The 22515-nt window shown below is 39.3% G+C and overlaps 1 protein-coding gene across 1 annotated transcript in view; it reads right to left on the minus strand.

Annotated features, from left to right (window-relative positions):
• The window catches only part of SVEP1 (sushi, von Willebrand factor type A, EGF and pentraxin domain containing 1), a 183320-nt gene that overhangs the window by 28288 nt on the left and 132517 nt on the right, over window positions 1-22515 (minus strand). Inside the window, exons 34-39 of the mRNA XM_057548136.1 lie at window positions 22209-22293; window positions 21188-21379; window positions 19352-19519; window positions 6904-7576; window positions 2094-4885; window positions 1357-1582 (exon numbers count right to left, since the gene is read on the minus strand). Of these exons, the coding sequence (XP_057404119.1) occupies window positions 1357-1582; window positions 2094-4885; window positions 6904-7576; window positions 19352-19519; window positions 21188-21379; window positions 22209-22293 (4136 nt within the window). The remainder of the gene's footprint in view (window positions 1-1356; window positions 1583-2093; window positions 4886-6903; window positions 7577-19351; window positions 19520-21187; window positions 21380-22208; window positions 22294-22515) is intronic.

Below are 22515 nucleotides of genomic sequence, written 5' to 3' on the forward strand. Positions count from 1 at the left end.
AATTCTGCATTTTAATCTAAAGTTGATGAGAAACAGCAACTTTCAGGCATACGATCCAAAGTTTAAAAAGATGGCTTCCTTTTTCTCCCTTCCCAACACGAATACTTGAAAACATTCTATCATATATTGTGAGCAAGTCACATAGTTACAGAAAAAAAAAAAGACACACATACATTTACTTTATTTCCTCATCAACACAGTTAGAATTAACATGTTCCAGCCTTCTTTTCAGGTATAGTGAGGCGTACACAGATGTTTCCCTTGAAGACTGTTATTCTCTTGCTAATGTTGTTTTGTTTTCTTTGAGGAAATAGCATATGAGTTGAATAGCAGTCTAAAACAAGACTTGAGGCTAAGCCCTTTATTCTACAGATGAGCCAGAAATAATTATATATATATATATATATATATGACTGCCTCATAATTAACCATTCCCCTAATGTCAGAAATATACATTGTATCTAATTTTTCAATACTGTAAATAATGCTTCAATAAATATATTTTTTGCACAAATGATATTCTGGGTATTACTATTAACTTTTAAAAGCTACATAGTATTGTTTTCTTTTGATACATCTGGAGTTTATTTTGGTATATATTAATTTTTTCCCTAGTGGTTACTTCATTGTATCAGAATGATTTGTTTATTAATGATTCCTTTCTTCACTGACTTGTGATGATTCCTTTATCAGGATCTACTTTTGACTTATTTCTTCCATTCCATTCATTTCCCCTTCTACCGAATTTTACACTAATACCACACTGATAGGAGCTTGGCAATTCTAAGTAGCTTTATTAAAGTGACACAAGTAGTAAGCAGAGGCAGAATTTGACTCCAATTTTTGTTTCTGCTACCTTTGCTCTTCTACTAAACCTGGAAACATATTTGGTAACAATTAGGCCTCATTTCTACACATAGAGAGTCTATGTGTAGACCATACACATAGTTGATTTGTCATGAATCTCTTGTTATAGATATTTTAACATTTTATTTACCTTTGGGACTTTTCACCTGCCCTTGGCACTTTCTTATTTTTAAAAATGGGACCATGGGAAAGAAAGATATATTTTATTATATTTCTACCAAAAAACTTCTCAAATTCTTTGACATGATTGGAAACGAGACATTTTCTCTTTTCAGGACAGCAAGATACTGCCTGTGCGGATATATGTATATGTATATCTATATCCACACACTTACATATACATATAACTATATACACACACACATATATATAGTATAATATACACTTACATATATATCCACACACACACACACACACACACACACACATAGTATAATATATATAAATGAGTTATACCCTACATGTTCTAATTAAGACAGAGAATCTTACCTGACATGTTGATATATTAACTCCCTCATAGGTATACCCTTTTGCACATGACACAGAAACTTGCTTATTCACACTGAAATCATCCCCATGAACAAGTATGTGTGTTATGCTTGCTGGCAAAGGACATTTTTTAGGACTGCAAGAGATTCTCTCAGGGAACCAACGACCATCTTTCTGACAGGTGAATGTGTCTATCTCTGTATCCATCATATAACCTTCTAGACACCTGCAATGGGAAAGTAAAAATGAGTGCCTTAAAGGGAGTGCAATATAGTTGGTGACTTATTCTTGGATTCAAGAAGCTGTTATAAAGCTTAGTAGACATTTTATGTGATGTATTAAAAATAACTCAAATGTCAGGGGGATGGAGCTGCCTTGCAAAAACACCAAGAAAACAATGACAACCAGATGAATCCTTAGTTATCCACATTAAGGATTAGCCAAGTCTAAAGTTGCTTTAAACGTTGTTGACATGATTTACCTTTGTTCTGGATAATATCATTATTAAATTCATTTTTATTATGAAAATATCTAACAGTTCAAGAAACTCTAGACGAAGTCAGTGGATTTCTGCATAATTGTGGGTAGAATAAAGCCAAGTGTTAAAAGCTTCAGTTTTTGGACTGCAGTCCAGAGAGGGTGTTTTCTTCCCAGTTAGCTAAATTTTTGACCTATCACTTTTCATTTTACAACCCTCCTGCCTGTGCCCCTTGGAGACTCTAGAGCCATGGTCTTACCTGAGTTTCACTTTACTTCCATAGGTGTGTACCTCTCCAGTTGCCACTGCACTGGAGACAGGTGGTGGGGGTCCACAGGACAGGGGCTCGCAGACAGGATAAGGCTGGCTCCACGTCCCTTTCTCTGTACAAATCAGATCTGAACTGCCTCGGATGACATACCCAGATCTGCAGTTGTAAGTTATCACATTTTCCTCCAAAGAGCCACTCTCACTGGTGAATGCATTTGGTATCGTTGGGGGAGAACCGCAAGAAGTGTGTTCACAGCGTGGGAAGCCAGAGCTCCATTGGCCATTGGCTTCGCAGGTGATTTCAGAAAGTCCCAGGAGCTGGAAGCCTTTGAAGCACTGAATCCGAGCTGCCTGTCCGCAAGCAAAATCTGTCCCGTTGACTGCTCCATTTTGAATGACTGGTGGGGAACACGTGCAAGGCAGGCAGGAAGGTGGGCTGCCACTCCAGGAACTATTGGAGAGACACTTTCTTGAAGGACTTCCATGGAGCTTATAACCGGGAAAGCACTGATACTGTATATGCCCCCCATGATAAAAGGAAAAGCCATTAGGGAAGCCATGGGCAAGATCTTCAGGAGGGCCACAGCTGACTGGTTTACAGAGAGGAACCTGGGCATCCCAGTTACCATCTGACTGACAGATGAGTTTGGGGGCACCGTGCAACACATAGCCGTCTTGACAATGGAACACCACTTTCTTCCCGAAGCCATAGTCCAGGCCATCCATCACCCCATTTGCCACCTGTAGCGGGGGGGCACACCTGACAGGCACACAGATGGGAGTCGTCCCACTCCAACTTCCATCAGCAAGACAAACACGACTGCTGGCCCCCTCCAGCAAGAACCCTTCATCGCAAGTGTACTCAACCTCTTTTTGGAATGTATACCCCTCTCCCTTTACCTGGCCATTTGCTGAGACTGGAGGTGAACCGCAGTCCACAGGAATACAGATTGGCTCATTCCTGTCCCAATTTTTATTTTCTTGACACGTTCTCCTGTCAGTGCCATTCAACACATACCCAGGATTACACTCATAGTACAATATGCTCAGGTATGTGTAATTGCTTCCTTTGATGGAGCCATTCATAACTAGATTTGGCTTGGGGCATGAGATGGCCTCACAGCGTGGGGAAGTACCACTCCATTCTCTATTCTGTAGACAAAGTCTTACGTCGGAGCCCACCAGAGTGTGCCCAGGTTTGCAGCTATACTGTATGGCACTGCCCATGGTAGTGTCTGTAAAATGCAAAAAGCCGTTTTCAGGAGCAACGGGCAGGTCACATTCAACTGAAATGCATGATGGCGCACTGCCATTCCAAGTTCCATCCTCCTGGCAGATCAGCACAGGGTTCCCCAAGAGTTCATATCCTGGATTACAGGTGTATGAAACCAGGGTGTTGTATCGGAATTTTGCTGAATGTGTAGCAGGAGATCCCTTTGTGTTTCCCCAGGTTTTAGCCCCTGTTCCCAGATGATGAGGCGGGTGAGGAGTCAGATATGGAACTTCCATCATGTCTTCTTCTTGGTTAAAATATTCCTGACCATCTCTGACCTTAGTACAGTCTCCAAAATCAATGTGAGGGGGGAGACCGCAGTCTATGAGTACACACGTTGGGATGGAGCTTGACCATCCCGACTCTTCACAGGTCTGCATGGCGTGACCAGCTACCTGGAACCCAGGGAAGCAGCTGTAGATGATCATGGCACCATAGCTGTAATCTGCACCTTCTACGAAACCGTTTTCAATGGGATGTGGGGGATCACAGTGGATGGCACTGCAAGATGGGACATCCACATCCCAATCACCTGTCTCTAAACAAGTCAAGGCTTTGGGACCTTTGAGCCTGAAGCCCCGGTCACAAGAGTAGGTGATGGTCTGCCCATAGTGTAGGTTTGTGTAAGAGAATTTGCCATTCGAAATCTCCTTGGGCTTTGGGCACTCAATGGGTTTACAGGTTGGTTTTCTTCCAAGCCAGTGACCTTTTTCCCCACAGAGAGTGGTAGAATTGCCCACCAACTCAAAGCCTGGCTTGCAGGTATAGAGAGCTGTGCTCAGATAGGCAAGACCTTGCACGTCAATGATACCATTGAGGATTTCCTCAGGTTGGGGGCATTCTACTGGCACACATTCTGGCAGTGGAGAGCTCCAGGTACCATCAGCCTGGCAGAAGGTGGTAGGATCTCCTCTTAAGAAAAACCCATCCACACAAGAATACTTGACAGTACTTCCAAAATGAAGAGCAGGAGAAGGAGCAGGGACCCCAAAGGAGATCAGCGGAGGCGGGAGGCAAAGAACCATCTTACACACAGGAAAAGAATCATTCCACTGCTGGGATGGCAAGCATTTCAGGACAGAGGGGCCCTGGAGGGCGTTCCCTTCTTTACAGGAAAATGTCACCACTCCCACCTCGGTGGGCAACTCCTTCAAAACCAGTTGGTTCTCCAAGAGGGGTGGCTCTGGGCACTTGGCGGGCACACACTTTTGGTTTGGCTTCTTATTCCATTTGCCAGATTTCAGGCATGTCCAAGAATGATCGCCAATAAGCTCGTAACCCTCATTGCAGAAAAACTGAACCTTGGACCCTACTTCAAAATTTTCTCCTTTCCTGTAGCCATTCTGGATTGGGGGAGGTTTTCCACAGTTGAGAGGGATGCACGACAGAGGGGATTCACTGTGCCAGTGGCGATTGGCTTGGCAGACAAACACAGGACTTCCGACTGACTTATAGCCTGGGTTACACCGGTATCTCACTTCACTCTCAAAGGTCCTGCCAGTTGTATGCTGGATAACAGGGAGAAAGCAATGAAGTACAATTTGTATAACACGTAATATAACTGACAAAATACAGCAAATCACAGTAAAGAAGAACTAAACTAAAATGCCTATGTTAAAATGGATCAATTAAGACATAAGCAAATGAAGACTTGTATTTTTCCAATAGGTCCACTCTATTTTTTTTATTTAAATAAACAAAAAGGATGGCAGAAGGTCAAATTAGGTAATCCCTACAGCAGAAATGTTGGCCACAGTGGTAAGCCCATAATAAGTAAAGATCAATAGTCTCTAAATCGATTGATGAGTTGATGAAGCAATACCAAAAATTATAAATTACTTGGTAAATTAAAAAAATCTCACTGACCAAAGCAGTGCTATAGTTTGTTGTTTTACTCACAGAAAAGGAAACATACACAAACATACATTTGTTGACGCTTAGATAATAAGAAAAACAAATTTTTTTATGGATATGGACCTACTGTCAGAGTTTTGTGTTCATTCTTAATATAACTTTAAAAAATTGCTGCCATAACATAAGGATGGAAAATAAAAAGTAATATTTTACGTTTTAAACAAAAAAGTTAATATTCATACTCTCAACATGCAAATATATAAGTGAATAACATAATAAGAGGTCTTTTTTAGGCAGTACAAAGATGAATTACTTATGAAAACTTTAAAAAGATTGCAATGTTTCTTTTGTTAATGGTACGTCTAGCTTCCGTGGTGCAGTGAACTTCTTGGTATTTGGACATGATTATTTGTTTTGTTTATTTATCTATTTCTTGGGTACCCCACATGCATGTAAACACCATGCCATCACAGACCTAATCCGTGTTATTAAATACTAGATCTCCAGTGCTTACCTGGCACCTAGTAGGAGCTCCAGAAATATTTGTTAAATGAATAAATGAAGAAAGCCTCCTTACATATACTAGACACCTTCTTCCAATGGAAAGCTAATACATCTGAGCAAAAGTCTTAAATAAAAGGCATTCACGGGCTTCCCTGGTGGCGCAGTGGTTGAGAATCTGCCTGCTAATGCAGGGGACACGGGTTCGAGCCCTGGTCTGGGAAGATCCCACATGCCACGGAGCAGCTGGGCCCGTGAGCCACAATTGCTGAGCCTGCGCGTCTGGAGCCTGTGCCCCGCGACGGGAGGGGCCGCGATAGAGAAAGGCCCGCGCACCGCGATGAAGGGCGGTCCCCGCACCGCGATGAAGAGTGGCCCCCGCTTGCCGCAACTGGAGAAAGCCCTCGCACGAACCGAAGACCCAACACAGCCAAAAATAAATAAATAAATAAATAAATAAATAAATAAGAAAATCCTTTAAAAAAAAAAAAAAAAAAAAAAGGCATTCACTGTTGTTTTAGAATATAAAGGAGAAAAGGCACTATGTATGCATGGGTTTTTAAAAAGTGTTTAATTAGAATACTGTCTCTTTAAAATGACCCTTGATTTGGGGGAATAGATTGTTATTCCTGTTTTCTTGATAGATTTAATGAGAAGACACATAGTAACGAGAAAGGAGGATATACGTGGATCTGACAAAACCCTTCGTCCTGATGAAGTTACCTTTAGGTTCCCTAAAGGAAAACTGCAAAAACCACCTTATGGTGAATGGATGGTTTACCCCCATCTTCTGTCTAAAAATAAGAAATGATAACAGATTTCTCTAGGTTCCATTTAGACCTTGATTTCTATAAACAATACATCCATCTTGGAATAACTTTTTGTAAATCAAAATAGTATCTCTTAAAACTATTTTATTCTTACTTCATAGCTGGGCTAAGATATTGCTATAAAGTGTTTCAAGTGCCTATATGCTAGTAGAAGGTAGAAAGCTATAGATTAAAAGGATTCATGACCTCTATCAAATTCTCTCCAATATTTACCACCAATAGATTTAGTGGCTTCTGTTATTCACCTATTAGTCTGTTCATGTCTCTGCTTCTGAATAAGCCACAGTGGGCTGGCCCTGTAAACGATGAAAGCCATGGACACATGTGAATCAGTCTCTTACCTCCAGAAAGCCATTCTCAACCTTTGGTGGTTCATTGCAAGATACAGGGTGGCATGTGGGTATGGGGCTACTCCACTGTCCTGTGGCTTCGCAGGCGCTCTTCTTCTCCCCTTTGATGTAGAAGCCCCTGCTGCAGCTATAAGCCACCACGGCTCCAAAACTGTAGTTTGATCCAATCGCATAGCCGTTCATGATGCGGGGTGGCTCTCCGCAGCGCACGGGGATGCACTGGATGGACATGGGGGAAGGACTCCACTGCCCACCTCTCAGACATTCAATCTTTGCTGAGGTGTTCAGCACGAAACCCTCCATGCATTTGAAGCTCACAACTGAGCCTGCGGCAAATTTTGCTTTGCTCACAGATTCCAAGATGCTGTAGGAAACAGCAGGGGGTTTTTCACAAAAATGAGCTATACAACGGGGCATGGCCTGATCTTCGGGGGGAACCCACTTGCCCTGGGCATTGCAGAGGAGCTGGGAGTTGTCTGCCAGGCTGTAACCGTCTGAACAATAGTAGAATGCAATGTCTCCAAATAACCGATGGGCAGTCTCTGGAGAGGCATGTTCCACACTGGGGGGCTCGTCACAGGAGACAGCCAGACACTGCTGGTCGCTTCTGCTCCACTTGCCATTGGCCAGGCACTCAATGGTGTCAGGACCGGCAAGGGTGTAGCTATGAGATGAGGGAGAAAGGAACAGTAACTAAGCATATTATTTGAGAAAAGGTGTTTGCATCTTCTTATTCTGCTTTTATTTTTTAAATCTTTCCACCAATGACTTTACTTTTACCCTTTATCCTTTAAAACAATATTTACGATTTGAATTTGAGCTTATTGATCAAATGACCTTCATTTAAGATATACATCTTGTTATTAATATTAGGGCTTGTTCAGAAAGGGAAGTGGATTTTGCTATTTATACTACCAAATGTAAAATAGATTGCTAGTGGGAAGCAGCCGCATAGCACAGGGAGATCAGCTCGGTGCTTTGTGACCACCTAGAGGGGTGGGATAGGGAAGGTGGGAGGGAGACACAAGAGGGAGGAGATATGGGGATATATGTATACGTATAGCTGATTCACTTTGTTATAAAGCAGAAAGTAACACACCACTGTAGAGCAATTATACTCCAATAAAGATGTTAAAAAAAAAAAGAACTCTAAAAATTGTTACACATTTCTTTAAAAATAAAAATGAGGACTAAGCTATGGTCCTGTCTGACTCAATTCAAAGTTGGAACTTCATCTATCTATAGATGATTTCCGTTGCTTAATTTGATCACCAGTCTTTGAAACAAAAGCTCTGATGAACCACAGGTAGCCTGCATATAACTCCTAGTTATCCACTTGCTTATAATCAATGAACTTTAAAGGAGGGATTATAATTTCAGTCTCCATTGTTTCCTAAACCCTTAACCATGTGGTTAGCATTAAAAGCTGTGTCTGCATATGACTCTGCTATTCAACCAGCACGAATAAATTTTGTTTTCTTTATGCACAGGTATTTCCCCATATATGATGCTAGATTGATGACTTACAAAAATCTTAAATTATGCTCAAGTGCTCTCTCAATGAAGCAGATCGAAATATTAGGATACGCAGTATTAGAATAATTACATTTGAGTCATTCTGATTTTCATTCTCACTTTCGCACTGAAGAGAAAGAGGACAGGGAGTTTGAAAGGACTGTCTAACATCCGATCAGTCTGTCGTCTTGATAATAATGAAGCGTAAGGGGACTAAAATAATTTGGCACCAATTGAACCCTGTTTAGAAATATTAATTTTTTCATTTTGCAGATGAGTGAATGGTCGTTCAGACAGGCTAGGAAATCTGCTGAGAGTCACATGGGTGCAAGCAGCAGAGTTAGGATCTGAATTCGGTTTACTGGATTCCAACCCTTCTATCTTTCCCATGATGTTGCTCTATCTCTCTTCCTTTTATTTTTTTTTTAGGAGATGACTCTCCCTTTGTATGTATGTATGTATGTATTTATTTATTTTTAACATCTTTATTGGAGTATAATTGCTTTACAATGTTGTGTTAGTTTCTGCTGTACAACAAAGTGAATCAGCTATACCTATACATATATCCCCATATCCCCTCCCTCTTGCGTCTCCCTCCCACCCTCCCTATCCCACCCCTCTAGGTGGTCACAAAGCACCGAGCTGATCTCCCTGTGCTGTGCGGCTGCTTCCCACTAGCTATCTATTTTACATTTGGTAGTGTATACATGTCAATGCTATTCTCACTTCATCCCAGCTTACCCCTCCCCCTCCCTGTGTCCTCAAGTCCATTCTCTATGTCTGCATCTTTATTTCTGTCCTGCCCCTAGGTTCATCAGAACCATATTTTTTTTTTAGATTCCATATATATGTGTTAGCATACAGTATTTGTTTTTCTTTATCTGACTTACTTCACTCCGTATGACAGACTCTAGGTCCATCCACCTCACTACAAATAACTCAATTTTGTTTCTTTTCATGGCTGAGTAATATTCCATTGTATATATGTGCCACATCTTCTTTATCCATTCATCTGTCGATGGACACTTAGGTTGCTTCCATGTCCTGGCTATTGTAAATAGTGCTACAGTGTCCTCTCCCTTTTTAAAAGGAGGTCGGTTAGATCGCAATCGGTGGGTGTCCTGTGGAAACTGTATGGCAGTGTCATTAGTACAACTTATCTGACCTGCCCTTCAGCAAAGATTCTTAAGTCATTAGCTAGCAAACATTTCTCCTGAGGTCCCTTTTCGTTTTATAAGGAATCGGCTCTTATAGAGAGATTGGAATTCCTTCACCCGCTCTGGCAAGATTTAGGAAATCCATAGGAAACAGAAAGATCAAGGAAAAAATGATAGAGCATCATCAGAGATGTGTGTTCCTACCCTACCTACAGTCATATATCGTGCTATGGATAGAAGTGGTCTCAAAGCGAATACTCATAGCCTTCCCCAATAGCTGAGCATAGTCTCCAGTTAGGGTCTGCTGCAGTTCATTGTTGTGGAAAAGCTCAGTTCTTTGCATAAGAATCTGAGCTGAATAAATTTTTGGACGGCTTCTGTCTTAAAGGATCCAGGAAGATATACAAAGACAGTATGTTACAAGCATAATTTTATTATTAAAAATACATTGCCCTAGGTCTGAGTGCCTAGACTCTGCTATTCCTGTGTAGAATGTGTTCCATTTACAGAGGCTCTTTTTTTTGGGTCTTCTTCAATTTATTTTATCAATGTTTTGTAGTTTCAGTGTACAGATTTTTCACATCCTTGGTTTAATCTACTTTTTTTTATACAGCAGGTTTTTATGAGTTATCTATTTTATACATATTAGTGTATATATGTCAATCCCAAAACCCAATTCATCCCCACCCACCCCCGCCAGCTTTCCCCCCTTGGTGTCCATACGTTTGTTCTCTACATCTGTGTCTCTATTTCTGTCTTGCAAACCGGTTCATCTGTACCATTTTTCTAGATTGCACATATATGCATTAATATACGATATTTGTTTTTCCCTTTATGACTTACTTCACTCTGTATGACAGATTCTAGGTCCATCCACCTCACTGCAAATAACTCAGTTTCGTTCCATTTTATGGCTGAGTAATATTCCATTGTATATATGTACCACATCTTCTTTATCCATTCGTCTGTCAATGGGCATTTAGGATGCTTCCTATAGAGGCTCTTGATGTTTTATATTTTTATAGCACAATTTACATCCTTTGCACACTTTGAACCATGCATCATTATTTTCACGGGGTCCTTTGATGTTGCTACCATATTTCATTGGCTGAAGTTTATAGACATCACCTGAGACATCCCTGATTTATTAGGACCCATTGTGCCATCTATAGAGTGCTTCCTTTAGGTAATGGGACTGGCTGCTTTGAGGCAGAAGCCTCTGCCTCCAGAATCTTCCTTATTCCTCAAAGCCTCTTGAGGACACAAGAACAGAGTTTTGTAATCTGGCAGCACTTTGTTAGGCCTCTGACCCCTGATCTGCTGGAAAATCTCCACCAATGACTCTTCCCTAATGGAAAATCACAGCAAAAAGCTCTTCTGTAATATAATGGAAGATTACCACTAAATATATGTATTTTGAATAAATGAATTTAAAGAATGCATTTTCAATACTATCCATACTTTCCTAGAACTGACACCATCCCTTTCTCTGACTTAAGAACTTGACTTTTCTTTATGATTCTCGATCAACATTTAGTTCTTCATTAGGCAATTCGGCCATGCTATGTGCTAGAATCCCTTCCTTAGTGTACAAGGCAATGTCAGTGCATGTACTTTGTGTCCCAGATGAAATGGCTTTTGAGGGGAGTCGTGAAAGAAGCAGGAAAGGAAGACAAGTAACAGGAGCAAAGAAATGGGAGTGTGATATAGCTGGGGACTTCTGGGGACTTACAAATAGTTAGGAATGGCCTATGAACATCTGGAAAAGGAAGCAGTGGTCACTAGGATCTTGTGTGTTTTTGACAGTTGTGATGGTTAATGGGTGAAGATGTGGCAGGCACAGATGAACTGGAAATGGTTTTTGACAGTTCCTTTGACAAGGATTCTCATAAGATTTTAGCAGAAGAAATGCTGCTAGAACAGAAAGATAGTTAAGTGGTTTATTAACTGGATGACCCAAAGAGTATTGGTTAATAGAAGTAAGCTAGTTGGGTGTTTCGTACCTTCTGAATGCCACAAAACTCTGTCCTTAGCCCATCAGTTTGTAAGCAACACATAACTGTAGGGTGAAGGATAAGGGTTTTAACAGGGCAGTTCAGTGTTTCTAATCTTACTAGGTAATATTTAACAAAGATAAAATGGGAGGTCCTGTATATAGATAATAAAGAAAAACTGCACAAAGGGAAACCTGGCTTAGTGGCAGCCAATGTGAAAGACTTTAGTTTCCTCGAATGAGTTGAATGAGTCAATGGTGACATCCTTAAAAGGGTTACTGCATCTTTAGAAACTCATTTATCCAGAAAGACAAGAAGAGAAATGAAATAAATTGTTATGTTTTAAGTACCACGTGTCAGTCCCTAGACTTGGTGTTTTTATCTCTCTTGCAGTTACATTCTAATTTGCACATTCAGCTCTGGGCATCACAATTCAAAAAGGGCTATAGACCTATTGGAATAGGCTCAGAGGAGAGTGACTTTGAGAGTGAACAGACTTGGAATCATGCCCATTGATGAGAAAGAGAAAGGCAGATTTGAGGTTGAGCTGGCTGAAACATCTGTCTCCCTACACCTTCACTTCCAAAGCTGCAAGCTTGGCATCTTAACCAGAGTGTAGGATCATTTTTCAGTCACGGAAATGTTATGAAGGGGCTGGGATCCCTTACTGAAACCTCTCAATTAGTTCTAATGATCCATTTGTAGAACCCTGGGGCCAAGCTATCAATACTTGAATGGCTGGCATTTCAGAGGAGCAGAGGAATTTACATTGAGTGGCTTCAAAAATAAATAAATAAAGCCAGTGCTTTAGACTAGATAGCATATTCAGTGAAGATGGGGACAGAGGCTTATCAAAAATAACTGTCTTCTGAAACATATATATCAGTTAGTCTTTTAAGATGCTAAAGAAGGATATATTCTCTGAATGCCAAAAAAACAGGAATTAATTTGTAGTTATTGCCTAGATAGAACTATAACTGGTCTCTGATCAAACTGCCACACCATTTCATTATGTTAGAAATCGAAATGAGTGTTAAGATTTCTGGAAGACATATTTCACCTGCTTATGTAAAAGAATCACTTAAAAATGATAAAGTTTTGTACAGATGATAAGATACATCCTATATACGCTGGCTACTAAAACAGGAAAAATTGGAATTGGTACAAATCTAAAACATTGAACTATTTAATTTTACTCTGTGTGACCTTTTGTATTCTCATTCAAGAGACACTGGGGACACCCTTGCAGTCTGTTATTTAAAATCAGGCCATACGTATTATAAAACAAGTTGTTTTCCTCCGTAATTCCAAGGAAAAATGTCCCATCGATATTACAGTGATGTCATAGAATGACACATTTTAGGATACACTGGCTGTAATACATTATCATACTTCTGGAATGATAACAAAAAATCCTTTGAAAATGGGCAGAGTAATCTCCAGATGCAATTTTCAGTGATTTGATTCATGGAGTGAATGCCTACTAACGGGCATGGGCCTGGGAAGCTTTGTGAGAAGGCTCCCCAGTGGGTTATTAGCTCTTCTCTTCTGAGAAAAAGAACCTTAAAAGAGTCTTAAAAGAGCAGCATACTAGATATTTAAAGGGCTGCAATTTAATAAGAGCAATAGAAAGTATAAATCTGTATCAGTAATTAGTTCTGTTTCCAATTGAAAAAGATTACAAAAATGTTATCGTAGTATATTCAGTAATTGCATTTAAACGTCTATATTTGAGAAGACTCAAAAGGGAAACATTCTATCAGGATGTTAGGATGTCAGTGACCCTTCCTTCCTACTGAGTTTCTCACCAAGAGAGTATACATGAGGATGAAAAGGAAAATGGGAAGCAAGTGACCATTTTATTAATTGAGGCAAAAAGCTGAAAACCACCAGTGTAATGTTTTGATAAAAGGTGAATTTGGAAGGCCAATTTCAGGGCAGGAGACAGAAATCAGACTTATTCCTTTTCTTCTCTGGCATTCATCTTACTACTCCAGTCTCCTAAAGTCTCTGTTCTTCTATCCTAATCTTGAGAGAATGCCTTCTTTTCTTAACCCAAGGAAAGGCCCATGCAAAGCACAACACCAATTAAGAGAAGACAAAAATATTGAGACCAAAACAAGAATGTGTGTATGTGCACCCGATAAAGAGGAGTGGGTAGCTTAAACGGTGTGTAGGTCAGTGGTCTATGTTAGGCAGCCCCAAGGGAGAAGAGGGGATTGAGAGGGTTAGGGAGGGAAATAGGCCCTAACATTCTTATCAGGCCAACAGCATCTTAGGAAGTGAAAGGAGACAGCAGGATGCCAAAGTCATTACACAAAAGCCATGACATGAACACAGTGATTCCATCCTGGAATAGAACAGACATAATGCATGTTGACCTATGGTAATCAATCCCTTGGTGGGAAGAGATAGAAAAGGAGTGAAGAGAGAGAGGACAAGCACTGACTTCTAGTTCTGGCTATAATATTGTCTGAACACCCTCCCTAAATAACACTTGATGAAATACAACAGAAATTATTTTAAATGCATAGCTTAGCTGACCAGAAAGGATATCTCCATGTGCCAGAAATGAAGAGGAAATTAAAAACAGAAAAGTAAGCCTGTGAATGAATGCTACGGTTGCCCTTGGATTGGACAGGAAAGGGGAAATAGAGAGTAATAGCTGAGTCTCTGGCAAGAATCTATGTCCTAGAAGGACATACACTGAAAGGATATTCACCAGAAAAATTCCACCTAGAGGCCTAGTGAGATGACAAGTGAGATCTCTGTATTTGCTGGGAATCTGGCTGGAAAAACAAAGTCCCGGCTAAGGTAGCAGAACCCAGGACTGCACGTCATGTGGACTTGAGGGTAGGGTTTATACCACTCATTTTGTATGGAAAGCCTTTGAACTGATAAATAAATGTAAACTTAGGTTTTTGGATGGTGATACTCCTGGGGCACCTAGAAGAAAAAATAATCCTTATACTCAGATCATTAAAGGACTGTCACAGATCAAACAAGTCCCAAACACTATAAGGACAGAATCTGAAATTACAAAACACACATGCACGCTTTCCATCATGAATGGGTCAGTAGACAGAACAAACAGCAAGATAAGGGCACCAATAAATTGAGATAATAGAAAAAGTGGTCTAAAATCTAAAAAAAAAAAGAAAGAAATATGTTCAAATAATTAAGGACAAAAACCCTTAAAATCCTATTTAAAAAGAAGAGACTATGTAAAAAGAAATAGTTGAAAAATAAAGAGAAATCCTAAAAATAAAAATATAGAAAATAAAAATTCAAAAAAAGGGGACACATTTCAAAAGCAGATTATAGATAGTAGAAAGGAAAATTAGTGAACTGGAAGATATATGTGAGGAGATTATCCAAATGCAACCCAAGTTTTTAAAGAGATGGAAAATGTGACAGGTTAATAAACATGTAAAGTAGAAATAAAAGCTCCAATATTTATCTAATAAAACTTACAGAAATGGAGAAAAGTGAAAGTTAAGAAGAAAAAATATTTAAAGTGAAAATAGCTTATTCTAAAATTGGTAAAAGATACAAATTCTCAGATGTAAGAAGTACAATGAGCCCTGAATAAGATGAATGGCAATTAGTACAACTTTAGTCATACCATAGAGAAACACCAAAACAATGAAGACAAATTAAAAAAATAAATAAAGGGAAAACACATTACTTATAAAGGAACAACAATTCAACCAGTTTCTCAACCTCAGCACTACTGACATTTTGGACCAGACAATTCTTTGTTGTGGGGGTCTGTCCTATGCATTGTAGGATGTTTTAGCAGCATCCCCAGACTCTATTCACTAGTTCCTATAGCACCTTTCCCTCAACAGGGACAACCAAAAACGTCTCCAGACATTGTCAAATATTTCTGGAGGGCAATATTGCCCCTGGTTGAGGGATACTAAACTAGACTGATGGAATCCTCTGTAGAAACACTAGAAGTCACAGGGCAGTGGAAATATCTTTCAAAAATGTTTATGGAAGCAAACTATTAATGTAGACTTGTATACCCAGCTAAACTATAATTCAGGAGCAAGGGTAAAATACTATTATTTTCAGACAAAGATTGTGTAACATACTGACTCTTGCCAAAAGAAAGATATAAAGGAGGTACTTCAGGAAGTAGAAGCATTAAACCCAAAGGAAGGAGTGGGATGGAAAAAGCAATTCATAAAAATGAATGCTTTTTATGAAAGATTCATAAAAATGTTAGTAAATCTAAATAAGCATTGAGTATATTAAAAAAATGACTAATTTGGAAAGTTGTAAAATAAGAGGGAAGTAAAACATAGATAGTGATAAGACATTTAAGATGAGAGGGGTGACAAAAACAAATATTTTCTAAGATCTTTGAGTTGTTCAGCAGAAAGGCAAAGAAACTGAGTATGATCTCAGAGTAGGAAAAACTTCTTAAATTTGACACATACAAAAAACAAACTCTAAAGGAAACGACTGATAAATATTAAGGACTATCTAATATAAAGTTAAAAATATGCATGCCTCATGACCCAACAATTCTCACTTTTGGTGTCTAGGCCAGAGGTATTCTTCCTTCTATGGACAGGGAGATGTGCAACAATGTTTACTTCAGCACTGCTGTATCATCAGATAAAGTGGAAATCAACTAACCCTCTACCAGCAGGGAAATGGGTAATTTAGAGATTGCTCAATCCGACAAGGAAGCACTATACAGCAGTTAAAATGAATTCTGTTGATTTACATTTATCAACAAAGGCAAAAAACATGACGTTAAATGAAAATCAAGCTTCAAAAGGATACTCAGAGTATGAAACAACGTACACGAAAATTAAAACATTTAAATCAACAGAATATTTGTTTATGAGGACATACATATGTAACACAGAAAAAAATGCACATTTACTTTGAGAAGAGTAAGTGATGAGAATGGCTTCTAGTTATTTTTGTAATACTGTATTTCTTTTATAAAGAGAGATCTACAATAACTATGGCAAAAATTTAACATGTACTTTTATCTCAGCGGTGGATACACAGGTAATTTTAAATAGAGATTAATTTGGTTTTGTGCTCTTTTGCATATTTAAATGTTTCATTAGGCATTTGTCCAGAAAAAAGGAATAAGACAGAGCTCTCCAATCTGGCCACCCTCATAACACTCTAAGAGTAAGTGTATGTAAAGGGGCAAAGTGTTCTTCCTCTCACCAAAATTTTTACTTTCAGAAAAATGAAACTATCTCCTAATAGCTATTGATATTTTTCTTTTAGGAAAAAAACATGAGTGGTAGTGATTTGTGACCATGTGTACTTTCTATTAATTTGATTAACTACTTAAGATAGTTTCCCCTATATTATTAAAACGTCATCACTTTACATAACAATAATGATGACACAGAAAATATTAATAAAGCCATATTTATATAGTACCTTCATGCACATATAAAGCACTTTTCTAAAAAATGGCCTCATACCCTTTAACAGCTATATGACTGAGGTGACAGATTTGGTTTCCATCTTTTCAATGAGAAGAAAGCTCCCACAGGGTGTCTATTTGCTTAGAGCAGAAGGGATCTGTACGATAACGTGGCCCAACACCTTTATGTATTAACTATAAAGTGGGAATAATATATCTTCTTCAAAATCCCCCTCTTTGTTGAAGGGAGCAGATGAGACAATTCACAGGAATGTCCTTTGAAGAATGTAAAACCCCCTATGAATGCAGGGGTTTGTTGTGATTTTCATTATTGTCTTTATTGCTTCTTTTAACAAACCCTTTTTGTATAATATGCAGACTTAACATTAGGCAGATATAGAACTCTTCTTATGATATAAGTGAATGATTTATAGAGAAAAAAAGAAAAATGGGAATTTTTATAAGAGCATGATCTTTAAAAGTACATGCAAAGACAAAATTCTAGTAGGAGATATAGTAAAGTATCATTTATCTTTGGGCAATTTAAAAAAATATATTTTTGGGCTTCCCTGGTGGCGCAGTGGTTGAGAATCTGCCTGCCAATGCAGGGGACGTAGGTTCGAGCCCTGGTCTGGGAAGATCCCACATGCCGCGGAGCAACTCGGCCCGTGAGCCACAATTACTGAGCCTGAGCGTCTGGAGCCTGTGCTCGGCAACGAGAAGCCACGATAGTGAGAGGCCTACGCACCGCGATGAAGAGTGGCCCCCACTTGCCACAACTAGAGAAAGCCCTCGCACAGAAACGAAGACCCAACACAGCCATACATACATACGTACACAAATAAAAAGAATGTAAGCAGACAAAAATAGCATTAAAAAAAAAAATAAAAAATTTAAAAAAAATTAAAAAAAAATATATATATTTTTATTTTCTAGTTTTATATGGTGATAATACATTACTTCTTAATCAGAAAAAAAAACCCAGAAGTTGTCAATATCTAGTTATTATTTGGAACATTTATATCGATAAGGTTTCACAAACATTTAAATGACTAATCTTAAATAGTACTATGTAGTTCGTTACGAAGCAAATTTTTAAATGAATCCATCCACAGGGGAGAGATGGGGCCATCAAAAGCTAATTCCTACAAATTGATACAACATTGTAAAGCAACTATACTTCAACAAAATAAATTTTAAAAAGCTAATTCTTACACTGACATTTTAATATTCAAGATTTCTTTTCTCACTTAAGAAGGTGTTAAGAGCCGGGATTTCTGTCAGTTATTTACGAGAGTATTTGACTCTCAAGAGCTTTTTGCAAGAAAATATTGTTGCCACCTGCTGGTGGCCTGTATTAGTGGAACGGTCTTCTATCTAGGTGAAAACAACTTCAACTTTCATGTTACTTTCATGAAACTGTGTCCTCTCTACTGTCGTAACATCATAATAGTGGCACAGCTTGTTGAGTTATTATTTTCTGGCTAGTCCATGCAGTATATCATTTTACTCCTCACAATATCCATAAGGAGTATCAACCTTTAATGAACCCATAGAAGCAGAGAGAGGTTAAACCATTTTCCCCGGGCTGCACAGTGAGTGAATGATAGAGCTGAGACACAAATCCAGAAAATGGCAGCCCCTCTGCTGCCACTCGTTCCAACTGTATGAAAAGCATCTGTGGTAAATCTGGAGTGTGAAAGTTATAAACTATTACTGGTGAAAACATTTACTGAGGAAGCACGGAAAAAAATGAGCAATGAAATGCCAGTCAGATGATCTGGGATTTAATCACCCCTCAATTCTTTACTGCCTGCCTGAGACCCTAAGCAGACCACCATCCCAGAGGGAGCCTCTCCTTTCTCTGTGTCTTACACGGTTTTTGTGAGGATAAAATGAGATAATGAGTATGAAAGCACCTTGTAATCTGTTCCTGTTTTTTTACACTTTACCTCTGAATTAAATGAGATCATTAAAAATTTTTAAATCTGAACTTTTAAATATTTTTTTCATGCAGATGTGGCATTTTTATGTTGTGACCTACGTCTTGCATTTGGTTTGGCAGAGGATAAATACACAAATACCTATCTAAATATGCTTTTTGCATCTTTAATTAAAGTATAGAGATATTTTCCACTGCACTGCCCAATGTCCATTATTCAAGGCCTAATTTGATAAATTACTCTAATTCCAGGAAAACATTGTTTCCACAGGGGAATATGCTCCCTTTCTGTTGTAAGAAAAGAACATAAAGCTCTCTTTGGCTTTGGCTGCCAGGAAATTTAATTTAGTATTCAATGGAGCCCATCTGCGTTTGGGCCCATCCTCTCCCCAAATTCCTTTCCTTCATTGGGTTTACTCACCCTTCTTTGCAAGTGTAAGTGACAGTGTTCCCAAAAGTGAAGTTACTCCCGGTGGTGACAGCATCTTTGATGGCCGGTGGCTCTCCACAGAAGACGAGATGGCAGGTAGGTGGCGCTCTGTCCCAGCTGCCTGAGGCCGAGCATTCGATGACCAGAGGGCCCTGCAAGCTACAGGAAAGAATGGTGCTGCCTCTTTTGTTGGCTATTTACTTTTTGCTTTGGAGATGAACTAGGAAGGACTTAGGAGAGAATAGGGGACACTTGCGGAATTTTAATACATAAAAATAAAGTTTCTTCCCATTTTATTGCTTTATATAAAAACAAGGGAAATCTGGGACTTCCCTGGCAGTCCAGTGGTTAAGACACTGCGCTTCCACTGCAGGAGACACAGGTTCAATCCCTGGTCAGGGAACTAAGATCCCACGTGGCAATCAATCAGTCAATCAATCACTTTTTTTTTTTTTTTTAAAGGGAAATCTCAGCTGGCTATAGATTCATTTAAAACTATGAGTAGGCTAAAACAACATAACTGGGGTACAAAATAAAATGGTTCAATGTGCTCATTGGTGGTGCTGTGATTAGCAGATTACTTGGATGAGAAGGGGTAACATGCTGGTTAGGATCCAGTGATAAGGAAGACAGACACCCAGGAAGTCAAGGTAACTGAGGTCAGAGGGCACTGCCCTTGCCATTAGCCTGGGCATCTGAACCGTGTTGCTCATCACTCTGACCTCTGGTCTTCCTTTGAATTTAAAAACCTCACAGGCCTACGGCATGGCTTATCCACCTTCACTGCCAACCAGCTTTTGATTGTACAACTCTATTTTCTGTTCACTTGATCTGTTTCATGTCAGATCCTGTTGGACAAGTTTTTGATCACAGCCCAACTCTTTATTGTCCCTTCTTTTTGTTTTGTTTTGTTTTTATTTATTTTATTTTTGGCTGTGTTGGGTCTTTGTTGCTGTGTGCGGGCTTTTTCTAGTTGCGGTGAGCGGGGGCTACTCTACGTTGTGGTGCGCGGGCTTCTCGACGTTGCGGGGCGTGGGCTTCTCATTGCGGTGGCTTCTCTTGTTGCAGAGCATGGGTTCTAGGTGCGTGGGCTTCCGTAGTTGTGGCTCGCAGGCTCAGTAGTTGTGACACACAGGCTTAGTTGCCCTGTGGCATGTGGGATCTTCCTGGACCAGGGCTTGAACCCGTGTCCCCTGCATTGGCAGGCAGATTCTTAATCACTGCGCCACCAGGGAAGCCCTTTTTTTTTTTTTAAGATTTTTTTGATGTGGACCATTTTAAAAATCTTTATTGAATTTGTTACAATATTAACAAATTCCTTAGTTCCTTGACCAGGGATTGAACCCGCACCCCCGGCATTGGAAGGTGAAGTCTTAACTACAGGACCACCAGAGATACTGTCCCTTCTTTTTGAATACACACACACACCCCATTAATCAAATTAACCTCTTAACAGTATTAAAGACCCTGGTCCTCATCTTGACATGATTTTTACGACATCCTATGCAATATTTCGTTTGCCAAAATATCCATCACTAAAGCATTTTATTAGGTGTTGTGTTATGCTTCATAAACATTTTTTGCTTTCCTTTTTAATGTCTGAATGTTTATAACATTGAATTAGAGGTCCCAGAGTCAAAATTAGATGGAATATTTCCCTGGGCATTTACTATAGGCTGGGCCTCAAGACGCATACACATTTGAGAATATCTTTTACATTTAAAAACTTGTATTTCAAGCCAGTCAGTCACATGCAAGTGAAACCCACTGAGTAAATAATGAGGAACAGGGTACTGTAGGAAGCTTGGCTGGTGTCTAGGACTGTACCTGTATCCATTCTCACACGAATACGATGCAGTAGAAAGATAGGTGAGCCCACTCAAAATATATTTCCCATTATTTATGTCTTCGGGGCTGGAACACTTGACCAGTTCACACAAGGGAGGAGAATGACTCCAAGAACTGCTAGCAAGGCAGGATGATTCTTTCTCACCCTCCAGAGTATATCCTTTGTTACACCTAATGAAGAGAAAAGAAAATGACAGAACAGAATGTCTTATTTTGCATAAGTTTATCTGTGCCAAAACTTCCAAAAAGATCAAGAATTTACACATATTGTTAGAGCACTTTTTTTTTTCCTACTGAAATAATGCTTTTAAAAATTTTTTTCAAGGTTGAATACTATGCATCTTGCTCGCAGGGATCCTGCTGAGTGATAAATAGAAGGACGGATTTAGGATTTGGCTTGTCTCCAGTTTGTGTCAGTAGCTGCAAACAGAAAATTCTTTTTTTAGAATTTATTTTATTGGAGTTGATTTACAATGTTGTGTCCATTTCTGCTGTACAGCACAGTGATTCAGTTATACATGTGTATATACATACTCTTTTTCATATTCTTTTCCATCACGGTTTATCATAGGATACTGAATATAGATCTCTGTGCTATACAGTAGGACCTTGTTGTTTATCCATTCTCTATATAATAGTTTGCATCTACTATCCCAAACTCCCAGTCCTTCCCTCCCCCACCCGCCTTCCCCTTGGCAACCACAAGTCTGTTTTCTATGTCTGTGAGTCTGCTTCTAGCAAACAGAAAATTCTTGGTTTGAGAGTGGTCCTGTCTAGAATGAGTCCCTAGGATGACATGGAAGAAGGCCCTGCAAGCTAATGAATATTTTTGGCTGTAAGCTGGAGCTCTGGATCCAAACCCAAACATATAATTCAACTAATTCCATATTAATTTGAAAACATCCTCTGGGATTACTCTTTGTCTTTTCTTCCAGTATTCTATCACTACCAGCATGTAATCAACAAACTCTACAATGCAGTGTTAATCTTGGACACTCACCTATATGTTACTTTACTGCCATAGGTAAATGATGATCCATCAATGACACCATTTTCTGGGCTAGCTGGTGCACCACAGGAAACGGCTTAAGGGAGGAGAAGCAAAAGGCATTGCTTTTCTTAGCCAGTATGTGTAAAAATCTCTAAAAGCTTAAGGGCAGCTCTAGGTTTTTGGTCACATTTAAATAAAAGCCCGATACTGGGCTTTAAATACAAAGAATACTGAGACAACATAACACTTGGCATTTCTCCACCTTGACTTTCTAGAATTGCCAAACACCATAAACATGGGGGAATTTACTCAACAT

The sequence above is a fragment of the Balaenoptera acutorostrata genome, chromosome 6 (genome assembly GCF_949987535.1).
Source record: "Balaenoptera acutorostrata chromosome 6, mBalAcu1.1, whole genome shotgun sequence".
NCBI lineage: Eukaryota > Metazoa > Chordata > Mammalia > Artiodactyla > Balaenopteridae > Balaenoptera > Balaenoptera acutorostrata.